Consider the following 15496-nt stretch of genomic DNA (forward strand, 5'->3'; position numbering starts at 1 on the left):
TACACATTTTTCTTTACATCCAGTCAATCAACTCTGATAATTAAAATGAAACTGATTTACAAGTTCACTCAGCTACCTTAAGGAGCTCAGTTAATTAATAAACTTAAATCAACTTAGCTAACAGATTATGTTAGTTAAGCTAAAATAGATTCCTAAGTTAAAAGAACTACTAAAGTATTTGAATTAACTAAAAAACCCAAGTCAACTGAACTAGGACAAGAGTTTAAACAATAGATTATTTTAATTTAGCTGAAAGGGTTTTCCCAAGTAAAAATGACAATTAAAGGAGTTGAACTGACTAACAAATCTCAGTCAACTAAACTAAGACGAAAGTTTAGACAACATGTGATTTTTCATTAAGATAACAATTGGTTGTGTTATAAGAACAAACTCTATTTCTTGACTTAACTTAAAATTTTAAGGCAGCCCTGTACCTGATATTTTTAAGTTGAAACAACAAGTTATATTTTACAGTGCAGGCATATGCATGCACCAACAAGTCAGCAAGAACAGCAGCAGAAAAGATCTTTGGAGATTTTGTGCTCAAATTTGGATTCCCTGCCCAGTTACATCATGATCAGGGAAAGGAGTTCGAGAACCAGCTGTTTGCCACGCTAGAAAGGTACTGTGGTATCCAGGGGTCCCGCACGACACCTTACCATGCAGCGGGGGACGGTCAGGTGGAGAGATTTAATCAGACACTCCTTTCCATGTTGAGGAGCCTGGCAGAGGAAGCCAAGGCAGACTGGAAAAACTCCTTGAGCAAAGTGGTGCATGCGTATAACTGCACACGGAGTGAAGCAATAGGATATGCCCCTCACATACAAGGTCTTAAATAATCAGGCCCCATCTTATCTTAATGACCTTGTGGTACCATATCACCCTATTAGAGCACTTCGCTCTCGCTCTGCAGGCCTACTTGTTGTTCCTAGAGTATTTAAAAGTAGAATGGGAGGGAGAGCCTTCAGTTTTCAGGCCCCTCTTCTGTGGAACCAGCTTCCAGTTTGGATTCGGGAGACAGACACTATCTCTACTTTCAAGATTAGGCTTAAAACTTTCCTTTTGCTAAAGCATATAGTTAGGGCTGGACCAGGTGACCCTGAATCCTCCCTTAGTTATGCTGCTGCAGAGCGTGAGGCTGCCGGGGATTCCCATGATGCATTGAGTTTTTCCTTTCCAGCCACTCACTATGTGTTAATAGACCTCTGCATCGAATCATATCTGTTATTAATTTCTGTCTCCTTCCACAGCATGTCTTTCATCCTGTTTTCCTTCTTTCACCCCAACCGGTCGCAGCAGATGGCCGCCTCCTGAGCCTGGTTCTGCCGGAGGTTTCTTCCTGCTAAAGGGAGTTTTTCCTTCCCACTGTCGCCAAAGTGCTTGCTCATAGGGGTCATATGATATGATTGTTGGGGTTTTCTCTGTATTTATTATTGTGCGATCTATTGTACAATATAAAGCGCCTTGAGGCGACTTTTGCTGTGATTTGGCGCTATATAAATAAAATTGAATTGAATTGAATTGAATATTATCTTCTCTATGGCCGAAACCCCCGCCTACCAGTGGACATCATGTTTGGCCTGGTTCCAGGTGACCAGAGTACTTCTCACAGTGATTATGTCCGTAAGTGGAGAAGTAGGATGCAAGAGGCGTACAGATTGGCGTCAGAAACAGCTCAGAAAGAGAGGAACAGAGCGAAAAGGCAGTACGATCGGAAGGCTCATGGAGTTGAACTGCAACTGGGATGTCGAGTGCTAGTACGGAACTTCAGAGACTGGGGTGGGCCCGGAAAGCTAAGGTCTTACTGGGAGGAGCGAGTACATGTTGTGTTAGAAAGAAAGCACAAAGATAGCCCTGTCTATGCCGTACAGCCAGAGAGAGGACCAGGGAAAGTGAGAGTTCTGCACAGGAACCTCCTACTGCCCTGTGACTTTCTCCCCGTTCAGGAGGAGAAGCTGGAGAAAAACAAGAATGGGAAGGAGGATGCCAAACAACAAAGAAAGGGAAAGACCCAAGAAAAGCAGCAGGAGAGTGACCACGACAGCAGTTCAGAGGATGAGGGTGACTGGGGAATTATCACCACACAATCTGCAGAATCACCCACCCAGATCAGAAGTCAGCTGAGGGCAGAGGCAGAGGAGTTCCAGCCAGAAGAAGCTAATGGAGAACTGTCAAGTGGTGGTGTCAGCAGCGAGTGCCTAGACGAGGGTGAGAAAGGTGGACTGGAGTCAAGTGCAGAGGAGGAGGAGGCAGGGCGAAGTGAGCTGTCTGGGGAGGAGAACGGAAGAAGTCAAGAACAGGTGATGAAGAAGACGAGGGAGAGCCCAACTCACAGCCAGTTCCCACAAGAAAATATCCTTTTCGATGCAGAAATCCACCCAAGACACTCACGTATGACACCTTAGGTCAGCGATCAGTCATAAACAGACACAAATGATGTCCACAGCTAAGAAAAAAACTAAGTTCATTGTCACATGTTGAGTTTACTGTGGTGACAGTTTAAACAGAAAGGGAAGTGTTCACAGTAGCAAATGTTAAAAAGAGCAAATTTGACAGAGCAACAACTGCATATATTAGTTTAATAGTTCACGTGAGTTAAACAGGGAGTACCAGAACCAGACTAGCTACACATAGAGAGATACTGGCTTGTATGTGAGATATACAGCAGTAAATGTGTGTCTGTGTAAAAGGTTACATGGTAGAGTGTTAGGTCTACACCTTCAGTCTGATACAGAGCATGCCTGAGTGACGGAGAGACTTTATAGACATTGCCTGTCCAGTAGTGTCTGTTGCTGGTACATGACATAAAGGGTGAGATACATGTCATGCCAAAGACTGTTACCGGACAGAAAGTATCTTTAGAGGCTGACTCCCAATGAAGCTGCTGCTGTAACCTTCTGTTGAAGACATGTATTCTGGGAAATCTCTAATGTCGGGACGACATTCACTTTTGGAGGGGAGAGTGTGGGACTCATGTAATGGATGGACACAGATGGAAGTATTGTAATAGATATTGCCCCCCCCCTCCATAATTTCATGCATTCTTATCATTGTTATGTTATGCATTCAGTTCTTTATTACTATTTCTGACACATACTGTGCTCACTGGCAATCCAGCTAGAATATTCTGGTCAATGATGATTCCCATGGGTGGCGCTCACGCAGGCACTGAATTGGGCAGCTTTGGGGTCCTATGTGTTCTACTGCACAGATAACCTGCAGAGTGCAGCTACGCTGAACTGAAGTGCTTGTGTTTTGTATTTGCAGTTGCGAATGAGCAAGTAAAGAGAACGATTCTGAACTCATGCACTCCTGGAAGTGTCATTTGTCCAAGTGTGCAACATATAGGGTACTCCAGGAGAGTAGAAAAGTGTCATATAAGAATTTACCATCTTCTTTTTACAGTCTATGATAGGAATTACAAGATGAGGACAAGAAAAAAAGAGTACAGACGAGTAAGAACAGAAGAAAGAATAAATGCATTTTAAAAGATTCAGTGAAACAGAACTGGGGTGAAATATATCAGAAACAAGGCGTTAATGGTGCATATGATGAATTCCTTAGAATATTTACATTATTGTATAATACAAACTGTCCAATAATGTAATATAGTAGGAAACAAAAATATATATACTGTCCATGGATAACAAAAGGTCTGTAAAATGCATGTAAAAAGAGAAATGCACTATACAGAGATTTCTTAAGAAAGAGAACTGAAGATGCTGAAATTAGATATAAAAGATAAAAATAAGTTAATAAATATACTAAGATATAGTAAAAAAGAAATACTATAAGAAGCAATTAGATAATAATAGAAATAATATTAAAAGATTATGGGAAATACTGAACAGTGTTATAAAATGTAGGGCTAGACTACAGTACATAGTGTAACTTATCATTACAGATGTAAATGGTGCATGACATTCACATATCTAGCTGCAGAGCCATAACAGATGGTGCCAAGAACCAGCTAACTAAAACATCCAAGGGTGCAACATACTTTCTCATTACTGAGAACCCAGTGACTGAAGAAATCAAGCAGTCATGGGCAATTGAAAAATCCTAATTATAACAAGCCATGTAAGCTGTGTGAGACAACATTCCTTTTCTCTTTATGTTGTGTGTTTTTTTAACCTTGATAACACGTCAGCACTATTCTCCTGTCTAGCGGTAATATAAAAAGAGTAGATGGCTGTGATTATTGGAGAAAGTGGATCGTAGTACTTGGATGCTTCTTCCTTTGGAATAATTACCATATTTATTAATGGATGACACAGCACACATATACACACAGAACATACACAACAAGGGCACTCTTTATACAAACTCCCATATCCCATATAGTGTCATAATGAGATGAGAGCCAATTAATCAGGGCTCTAATCAGCTAATTAACATGACAGATTCAATCACCATGCAAACTGATTGGGTGAGATGGTTTATGATTCTGTAATTAGCATGTGTATAAAGTGTAAACAGCCCCTTAGGACCTAATGAAAGTACTATTTATTGAATTTCTATAACCTGTTAATATTAAAGCATATTCATGTTTTAGTCATGGCATAAACTGAGTTTTGTGCACTCTTTTCAGTAAGTCTGTAAATGAGTGGTGTGTAGACTTACTTTGATAGTGCAGCTGGAAGATACCCATGCTTCCCTCCAGTCCAGAGCAGTAGTAGACAGAGAGAGTGTTAGTGGGACTGCGGATCACCTGACCTTCAACAAGCAGTGTATGGTTGGCCAAGACCAGCAAAGAACCGTGTTCATTAACACCTGTGATAGACAGTTGTTCTCCATCTGAAAGGTTCACACTCTTCACCTGGAAACACATTAAAAAAATCAATGTTTAACACATCTTGTAGGAAAGCTTGAATACATACAGTATTAATGTTTAGATTGCACTCCATCAGGAAGTACTTGGTTAACTGAAATTCATTCTGCAACCAGCAACCATAGTCAAACAGAGCTCCCTTGAAGTCTCTCACAGTCTGAGTTAGCTGGTTTTTCTAACACCAGCAGTGGAGGAGTGCATCAAGATAGACAGCAGTCCCACAGCAAGAGAAAGAGGAATGTGTAATTAATGTGATAATAAAGAGAGATGGCGGGACGTTATTAGGAAGGGAGAGAATTATGGATTCAAATGACTACTTGTATCTGACTACTTCTATCCTTCAAGCTCGGGTCCTCTACCAGAGGCCTGGGAGCTTGAGGATCCTGCCCCGAGATGTCAGATGTTATTTCTGCTGGAGCCACTTGCCTAGCTTGGGCCTCACTGCACCAAGTGCACCACTGGGACCACTATTACCTTCACCCTCCACATCTTCTCAAGCTCTTCTCTGAGCCCTTGGTACTTCTCTAGCTTCTCGTGTTCCTTCTTCTTGATGTTGCTGTGATTCAGTATTGCTACGTCTACCACAGCCATCTTCCTCTGCTTGTCTACCACTACTATGTCCGGTTGGTTAGACACCTCCATTTGTCCATCTGTATCTGGAAGTCCCATAGGATCTTACCTTGGTCATTCTCGACCACCCTGGGGACGTCTCCCATTTTGACCTCAGGACTTCCAGGCCATACTCAGCACAGATGTTTCTGTATATTATGCCGGCCACTTTGTTGTAGCATTCCATGTATGCCTTGCCTGCTAGCATCTAGTCTTGCAGTCCCGGCTGACTGGTCTGTCTACCAGTAGCTGGTGTTTTGTGCCTCTGGTATTCTTGCCAATTCCTTTATGTGCCCTGCTCATGTATTGAGCCATGTGCCTGTTCATCTTGGCTGCTATCATGGCTGAGAGGACCTTCCATGTGGTACTGAGGCAGGTTATTGGCCGGTAGTTGGATGGGACTGGTCCCTTATGGGGGTCCTTGGGGATTAGGACACTCCAGCCATTCTGGGTGTCTCTCATCAACTAGCAGCGGGTTCGTTTGTGCTGCCAGACGCTCGTGGAATACATTCAGCTTCTTCAGCCAGTTGGCATGAATCATGTCGGGGCCTGCTGCTGTCCAACTCATCATACTGGAGACCCTTTCTTGGATGTCTGTCTGCCACTGCTATTGTTACTGGACCCTGTTCAGGGAGGTTGCTGTGGTCTGCTCTTAGACCCAGCACTGCTGTTATGGATTGTGTCCTTCTGCCATATGCTCTTCCAGTATTGCTCCGTCTCCAACCTTGGTGGTGTTGTGCTCATATTGTTCCCCTGCCACTGATACTACACCTTTGCTGGTACTTTGGAGAACAGCTGGCTTATTATCCTGCCTTTTATCTCTCTGGTGTATCTCTTCAAGCAGCTGGCCAAGGCCAAGGACAGCTTGTTATACTTCTTAGGCACCTTCGTCACTGAACCTTTCTGTACTTAGTCTTGTAATGGTGGGGGTAGGTATTGCCCATAGTGCTGTATTCACATCATATAATAGATCTTCTGAGGGTACTTCACATAGTCTTGGTAACCGGCTATGGATCGGCTATATATCTTTCAGGTCAGTTCTTGTCGCACTCATCGATCCTTCTTCCATCACATTTGGGGCTTGGTAACCAACCTCAGATGGGGGTGTTATATCTCCCCTCTGACCTGTCGTCCAACCAGGTCGACAGGTCAGAGTGGTTAGATATGTGGTGTACCTCGTCAATGTCTACACGTGAGTGCAATCCCTTCTTCCGAATGTTGAAACACTGAGCTACTAGTTGTTTAACTAACTTTGAGCATAGCAATAAATTCGAAAATCCCTTGCTAATCACAGTTAAAACTAAATAAAGAAAAAACAACTATTTATTTTATAAAGGATTCAACTGGGAACATTATTCATTATCCACAACAATAAATAAATCTTTTAAAGACTTTTACAAAGCTTTATACTCATCACAGATTAATCCATATGATGCGGACATTGAAGAGTTTATCTAAATCTAAATGCATCTAAATCTAAATCTAAATTTACCAAAACTAAAGGACAAACAGATTGTGTCTCTGGATTCATCTCTTTCAATATTTGAATTTCACAAAACCCTACAACATCTCTCAAACAATAAAGCCCCAGGGCTAGATGGTGGTCTATGCTAGCAACCACTTTTTTCAGAATGGTAACTCAAATTCAGAATGTTTACACATCATCTCCAAACAATAACACTGCCATCATTAGTCCACTTCTTAAACCAACGATCCCATGCTCCCATCCAGATACCACCCAATCTCAGTCATAAATGTAGGGATTAGAAAAAAATCACCCTATTCATAATACATCCTGATCAAACAGGTTTTATCAAGAGTAGATACGTATCCTTAGGCAATATTCTAACCCCCAGTTGCTCTCCGATGCATCCATCTGAGTATTAATGTTTTTGAATGTTAGTTAGGAAGCACTAAAAAGCTTACCAGAAAGTGTTTGTGTGAATGGGTGTGATTGAGTGAATGTGGCATGTTGTATCAGAATCAGAATCAGAATCAGAATACTTTATTGAGCCCTAGGGGAAATTATTTTTTGTTACAGTGCTCCATTATAAACAAACATTAACAAAGACAGACAATACACTAACTAAGAATAGCACAATATATACAGGCATATATATACATAAAAGTCACTTATTAATAAATACCTGAAAAGAACATATGCAAGAAGGGTGTAGCTGTTGCAGTAAACAGTGTGTTAAGTGGATGAGTTGTACAGGGAGATGGCCACAGACAGGAATGATTTCCTGTGTCGTTCAGTGGTGCTTTTCAGTAATCTCAGTCTCTCACTGAACGTGCTCCTGCAACTGACCAGCATGTCATGGAGTGGGTGGGAGGTGTTATCCAACATTGTCTTTATCTTGGACAACATCCGCCTGTCCGACACCACCTTGAGGGAGTCCAGCTCCATCCCCACAACATTACTGGCCTTACGAATCAGTTTATCGAGTCTGATGGCATCTGCGACCCTCAGCCTGCTCCCCCAGCATGCAACAGCATAGAGGATCGCACTGGCCACAACAGACTCATAGAAAACCCTGAGCATTTTCTGGCAGATGTTGAAGGACCTCAGTCGCCTCAAAAAATAGAGACGACTCTGGCCCTTTCTGTAAAGTGCTGTGGTGTTTTTAGCCCAGTCCAGTTTATTGTCAATGTGTACTCCAAGGTATTTATAGTCCTCCACAATGTGAACACTGACCCCCTGGATTGAAACAGGGGTCAAGTGTTTCCTGGTCTTCCTGAAGTCCACTATCAATTCCTTGGTCTTTGCCACGTTGAGCTGCAGATGATTCTGCTCACACCACGTGACAAAGGAGTCGACCACAGCCCGGTACTCTGTCTCATCATCCCTGCTGATGCATCCAACCACCGCAGAGTCATCAGAAAACTTCTGAAGATGGCAGGTCTCTGTGCAGTGGCTGAAGTCTGTGGTGTAGAGGGTGAAGAGGAAGGGGGAGAGGACAGTCCCCTGTGGTGCCCCTATGTTGCTGATTACCTTGTCAGACACACACTGTGGGAGACGTACATATTGTGGTCTTCCTGTCAGGTAATCAACAATCCAGGACACCAGAGAAGCATCCACCTGCGTCGCTGTTAACTTATCACCCAGGAGGGTCGGCCTGATGGTGTTGAAAGCACTGGAAAAGTCAAAAAACATGACCCTCACAGTGCTCGCCAGCTGGTCCAGATGGGTGTAGACACGATTGAGCAGGTAGATGATGGCGTCCTCTGTTCCGAGACGAGGCTGATAAGCAAATTGAAGGGGATCCAGATGTGGTCTGACGATGGGTCGCAGCTGGTCCAGGATGAGCCTTTCCAGGGTCTTCATGATGTGGGAGGTCAGTGCCACAGGCCTGTAATCCTGGGGGCCACTGGGACGTGGCGTCTTTGGGATAGGCACGAGGCATGATGTCTTCCACATCACTGGTACCCTCTGCAGACTCAGACTCAGCATAAACAGTTTATGAAAGACTCCACACAGCTGGGGGGCACAGGCCTTGAGGACGCGGGGACTCACTCCGTCTGGTCCAGCAGACTTGCCTGAGTGGAGTCCCCTCATTTGCATCTCAACCTGGTACTGAGTGAAGGTGATGGGTGGGGGAGGGGTGTCAGGAATCTCACAGGAGGCAACAGCGCCATGTGAAGAGAGAGGCTGGCACAATGGTGTGGCTCTGGATTCTGGATGGAAAGATGTCTTTCATCCTGTTTTCCTTCTTTCACCCCAACCGGTCGCAGCAGATGGCCGCCCCTCCCTGAGCCTGGTTCTGCCGGAGGTTTCTTCCTGTTAAAAGGGAGTTTTTCCTTCCCACTGTCGCCAAAGTGCTTGCTCATAGGGGGTCATATGATTGTTGGGTTTTTCTCTGTATTTATTATTGTGCAATCTACTGTACAATATAAAGCACCTTGAGGTGACTTTTGTTGTGATTTGGCACTATATAAATAAAATTGAATTGAATTCCAGGCTGACTACAGGTGAGGTTGTGGGGGTGTGAGCAGACACTGTAGTGTCGAATCTATAGAGATTGAAAATGTGACGTCATTCAGGGGTAAAACCGCAAAGGATTCTGGTAAGTAGTGGCAAGAGGTACTAGCGGGCACAGGCTTTCAATAGAAATCAGTTACACAGCGATAAAAAGAAACAAAAAATGGCAAGAAGCTGTTGTATTATTAACTGCACAAGCCGGGCGACGACGACAGCGCGTGAAGTCGACGGAAATGCGATTGGTTTTTATCGGATTCGGCGTGGAAGAGAAATTGTCCAAGCCATGTCTCCGAAGTCACGAAGAGGCGACGGATGGCCTGGATTGCCGCTATCAGAAGACCTAATATAACGTTCGAAAACACTCCACCTCACATGTTAGTCTGCTCCAAGCATTTCCACAAAGGTAAGTGTTTTGTGGTAGTTAATACGTCTTAATTGGCGCTGAACAGAAATCATCGCGCTATGCTGCTGTGTGTAATGTTTGCTGTATTTTGTTGGCAAACCAGCCTACGAAATGCTGGAATGCGATCCAGACTGGGCATATAATATAATATATTATATATAATAATTGCCACGTTTATGAAGACGATTTGTGAGACTGGTAAACTTACCTTTGTTAAATACGATGGTCTTGTGTTCTACACGGTGCATTTCAAGGTCCTGTGCCCATCCGCCGGTAAACTGTAGCTGGGCTTGTTGCAGTGACCTGAAGTTACTAAAAACGTCATGAGTGTATGCACTCACTCCAAGAACCGTATAATTATAAATCTGAGCGTGGTGAAAGTTGGGCAGCACGCTGACGTCTTTTGTCCACTCTGTGTGCTGATAAGGGTCTGACCCTTTCACTCCTTTAATATTTTCCTCGTACCTTTTCTTTGCCTTTTCGTCAAGTCTGTCTCTGTACGGACCGGCATTGTTCTCCTTCGTTTTGTACGTTCTTTTTTTGGTGAGGAAAGAAAAAGCAAGAAGGTACTGGAACCGGAGAATAAACGTTTTGCGGTGCTGCAAATGCTTGCATTTAATGCGGTACTTTGAATGTTTTTCCACCACCTCCCGGCATGCAATGCGCGAAAGTCACGTGGTCTGTCAATCTCTATTGAAAAACAGATTCAACTCATTAGCTCTATTCTCACCTCCCTCAGCTCCCCTGCTGTTGGTTGGCCTGAATCCAGTGATGGTCTTCATGCCCCTCCACACCTCTCTCATGCTGTTCTGCTGGAGTTTCCACTCCAGCTTCCTCCTGTAATTGTCTTTAGCCTCTCTGATCTTGTCCTTTAGTAACACCTGGACCTTCCTCACCTCCTCTTTATTGCCCCCTCTGAAAGCCCTCTTCTTGTCATTGAGGAGGGCTTTGATGTCCTTAGTCACCCACGGCTTGTTATTTGGGTAACAATGAACAGTCTGAGCTGGAACAATGGAGTCGGTGCAGAAAGTTATGTAGTCTGTGATACACTCAGTAAGCCCATTGATGTCCTTGGCGTGAGGCTCACAGAGTGTTTCCCAGTCGGTCACCTCGAAACAGCCCTGTAGTTCCGCTAAGGCCTCCTCTGACCACCTCCTAATGCTCCTCGTGGTCACAGGTTCCCTCCTCACAATTGGCACATAGCGTGGGGTGAGGTGAATCAGGTTATGATCTGACCTACCAAGTGGGGGGAGGGAGGAGGAGCTGTATGCATCCTTGACATTAGCATACAGAAGGTCTAAAATTTTCTCTCCCCTGGTGGGACAGTCCACATATTGTCTGAATGTTGGTTGTGTATTGTCCAGTGATACATGGTTGAAGTCACCCGAGATCACAATAAAGGCACTCGGGTGCTGAATCTGTAACCGGGCTATGGCAGAGTGGATAGTGTCACATGCAGCTGTGGGGTTAGCAGAGGGAGGAACATAAACAGCCACCAAGATGACATGAGAGAATTCCCTGGGTAAATAATACGGCCTGAGTCCTAGAGCAAATAGTTCAATGTCCGGGCAACAAATCCTTTCTTTGATTGTTATGTTGGCAGGGTTACACCACCGGTTGTTAACTAAAACAGCAAGCCCACCTCCTTTCCGCTTACCGCTAGCGATGCTGTCCCTGTCCGCCTGAACAGTGTGGAAGCCTTCCACGGAAGCATTCTCGTCAGGAATGTCCTGGTGCATCCATGATTCAGTGAAACACATCAGACTACACTCTCGGTATTCCCTCTGACTCCGTACCAGTGCTGAGAGCTCGTCGATTTTATTCGATAAGGATCGCACATTTCCCATTACGATAGACGGCAGACATGGTTTATACCTCCTCCTTGCTTCGAGCCTCCGCTGTCTCACCGTCTCCTTCTTTCTTCTCTTCTGTCCTTGACCTCTGCATCCCCGATGTGTTTTTCTCCAAATTTCAGCTGGTACTTCTGCGGGTCTGGCCAGCCCCCAACACCCCCACCATTGGCTGTTGGAGCTCCGTCCAGGGCCTCCCTCTTCCCCCAGGGCATGGTTGCCATTGGGACATGTGGCCTCAGATCTTCAGCTCTTTTGGATGCAGTGTTTGGTTGGGGTCCCCTGGGTCTTTGCCTATCTGCCTCTGACGCTAACTTTTGTGCATACTAACATAAAATATCTTTGAGTTCTGAACTAAAGAAGTGACATAATATATAAAGAAAACATTTAAAACACTTAAAAGCATAAAAATATTTGAGGGTCATATAGAAATGAACAGCATTACCATTAGCTGTTACTAGGAGGCAGAGTTTAACTTGGGTTAAGCCACAACTACAAAACACAGCAGCATGCCTTTACAAAATACTGTTCAGTAAGATAACCAGCAACCCAGCGAAGAGTCATTATGCTATAAATGCAGTTGGGCTGTGTGTGATGTCATTGACATGTTGCTGATGTGTACCTGCAGCTCGACTCCATAGCCAGTGTACACAGTCACAGTGTAGGTACAGCGTAGGAAGGTACCGTCTGGAAGAGGAGGGTCATCAGAGGAGTCAATGTATCCTTCTGGATCAGTAAAAATCACCATGCAGCTGGATGCAGCTGGAGGGAAAACACAGGCATTTATATTGCATTGGCTTTTATTTATTTTTTATTCTATCCTACCCTGTAATCCGTTTACTGTGAGCCTGACTGGAAAGTCACTGGAAGCCCTACTGCATATAATTAATGATGGAAGTTACAAGGATCTAAACTGCTACACTGAAGAAAAAGTGGGCAGTGAAGACTCGTAAGCTGTGAACACTGACTTGATATAAATAATCATGTTCTCTATTCCTCTAAAGATTTTAAAAGGCCTGTGGTGTTAATGATTAAATATCCTGTTTTAAAAGGCATAATGTGACTAATTAACTGATTAACTATAATTTTGTTGTTTTGAAGAATAATATTTATAGAAAAACATTGGCAGTTATTAAAATACCAACAATATTAATTGTATGAAGCTAAATAAACATCAAAATAAAAATTTATAATAATCTTTGTACATTCACTTTAGAAACATTGTCATGGTAACAAGCGCATATGTGCAGAAATCTCAGTTGAGTTTATCAGTACCCTGTTACTTGTTAGCAGGGTACTAAAGCTGATTGGAATTCAAATGGTGATTTTTTTTCACAAATTCATTTTTTAAATTAAATAGGTGAATTAATTCTGATCTGATGACAAACCCAATTCAGAAGTTGTTATATTTCATCGCATGAAAAATATGAATGGTTATGTAAAAGTAGTATTAGCAAAACATTCTTGAGGCATTAAAATACAATTTCTTTATTTAAAATTTTGATATGGCAGCTGGCAGAGACAGTGTTGCATTAACAATTTAAAAATAATTTAGTAGCAACATTATATTAACTGTTTGAGTGTAAACAGTCAACATGCAACAACGATGGGGCATGAACATAGGCTGAATAGGAAGGCAAACATGTCAGCTATCTAAGATGTACTGTTTTACTAATTTTAGTTTAACATGCTAGCATAGCATTGGTTACTGCATACACTGCATCCAATAATTAAAGATATGTGTTTAAAAGAAATGAAACTGGTTAAACCAGCAATATGTGGAAGGTTTTTGCAGAGTGGAGATGAACAGTAGCTGCTGACAGACCAAAGCGTGCTGTTCCTAGAGTATTTAAAAGTAGAATGGGAGACAGAGCCTTCAGCTTCAGGCCCCTCTTCTGTATAACCAGCTTCTAATTTGGATTTGCCAGACAGATACTAGCTCTACTTTAAAGTTTAGGTTTAAAACTTTCCTTCTTGCTAAAGAAGACCCTGAGCCTTGTTCTGCATGAGGTTTCTTCCTGTCAAAAGGGAATTTTCCCACTGTCACCAAAGTGCTTGGGTCATATAATTGTTGGGGTTTTCTCTGCTGTATTAATGTAGGCTCTATCGTACCATATAAAGTGTCTTATTGTTATGATTTGGCACTGTATAAATGAAATTGAATTGAATTGAATTAAAGCAGCAGAAATATCATGGTCTATAGTCACGTACAGAAGGTTGCAACAATTCATCATGGGCATGAATGTTGTTGTCATTTTGGGACTTTAATGATTTCTTTGAATTCATACTCAATCACCCAGGTAAGGAAATTGATTCTGTTCATCTGGACATGTGTTTCCAGTGGAAGAAACGTTTTGTCACTCATTCAGGGGGCTTGAGCCATCCATCTTCAGTCTCAGCTGACTGTAGGTTTCACTAGGTGAATGACACCTGGATGAAAATTAAATCTCAGGATGTACTACAATTCCCTGATCACATTAACTCTTGGATGAACACATCAAGTTCAGATGAACAGAATAAACTTTTGGGGATTTTTTTGAAGTGTGTTTTTCAGGCTAGAATGATTGTACAGCATACATCTGTAATCAGTTTTTTAAAAAAATTGGGTGGAAAAGTTTGAATTAAGTTTTGTTTTCTCTAATCCACACAGGGTCAGAAGTATACATAGACCCTAAAATATATACATCCCCACTGATGTTTAGTCAATTATTCCTTAGCAAATTCAGAAGCTTTTGGGAGGCATCAACAACCTTCTGACATAATTCTGGTTGGATATTTGACCACTGATCTTGGCAGAGTTGATAGAATTTATTTAAATTGTTTGGTTACCTGGCAGTGACCCATAGGTCAGAAGATTTCAATAAGGTTGAGGTCAGGGCTTTGGGAAGGCCATTCCCTAAGCCTAATGTTAGCCTACATTATCCATTCTGAAACCAGTTTTGATGTGTGTTTGTAATCAAATTTCTAATAATGTCCTGCTAGAACACCCAATTGTGTCCAAGTTTTACTCATTTAGCTGGTGATTTGAGCTGAAGTTGAGGTTAACTGCGGTGAAATGAAGTCCTCCTTCTTCATTATTCACTCACATTATTCACGTCCACTTTGTGCAATGTACCAGTGCAATGCACCTTGGGCAGCAAAACAGCCCCAGAGCATGAACCTACCACCACCATGTTTGACATGGTCGGTGTTCTTAGGTTTGAAAGTCTCACCCTAACTCCTTCAAACATACCTCTTGTCATTATGGCCAAATCTTGCCATCAAACTTTTCTCCAGAAGGCATTCGGCTTTTTCATATGTGCAACTGCAAAGTTGTTGAGCTTGAAGTTATTGATTTTGAAGCAGAAGCTTCATTGCTGGTCAGCACACTCTTAGTCTGTGGCAATTTAAAACTCATTTCGTCATCGACATTTACACTGGTATTTGAGCAGTTTCCAGTTCATGGCAGGCTTGAGCCTTGGTGGTTCCTGGGTTGTTCCTTAATATCCTAACCAGTTTCCTCCCTCTCATCTGAGGATGACTGTTTGGGTCTTCTTCCAGACCTTGGCAAAGAAGGTAATAGTCCTGCCTTTGTCAAGGTAAAATACATTGTAGACCCCAACTCAATGATTTAAGTCAATGTATTTATATATTTGAGCCTGTATGTATAAACTTTTGACCCTGTGTAGATTAGAGAAAATTCTAACTAAATTCAAACTTGTGCAGCAAAATCTTGTTTTTAAGTAATTTAATGTGTATGTTGTACAATTATTCTGGTATAGAGAAAGAATCTTTCAAACAACTTATTAAATGCCCCAAATTATCATGATATTCATGATATG

General features: G+C 42.6%; 1 protein-coding gene across 5 annotated transcripts in view; it reads right to left on the bottom strand.

Annotated features, from left to right (window-relative positions):
* Positions 1-15496, bottom strand: part of LOC116329311 (seizure 6-like protein) — a 120558-nt gene that overhangs the window by 44041 nt on the left and 61021 nt on the right. For all 5 annotated transcript variants that reach the window (XM_039615292.1, XM_039615290.1, XM_039615291.1 and 2 more), the window contains exons 3-4: positions 12298-12437; positions 4624-4819 (exon numbers count right to left, since the gene is read on the bottom strand). In XM_039615292.1, the coding sequence (XP_039471226.1) occupies positions 4624-4819; positions 12298-12437 (336 nt within the window). The remainder of the gene's footprint in view (positions 1-4623; positions 4820-12297; positions 12438-15496) is intronic.

The sequence above is a fragment of the Oreochromis aureus genome, linkage group 7 (assembly GCF_013358895.1).
Source record: "Oreochromis aureus strain Israel breed Guangdong linkage group 7, ZZ_aureus, whole genome shotgun sequence".
Classification (NCBI taxonomy): Eukaryota; Metazoa; Chordata; class Actinopteri; order Cichliformes; family Cichlidae; genus Oreochromis; species Oreochromis aureus.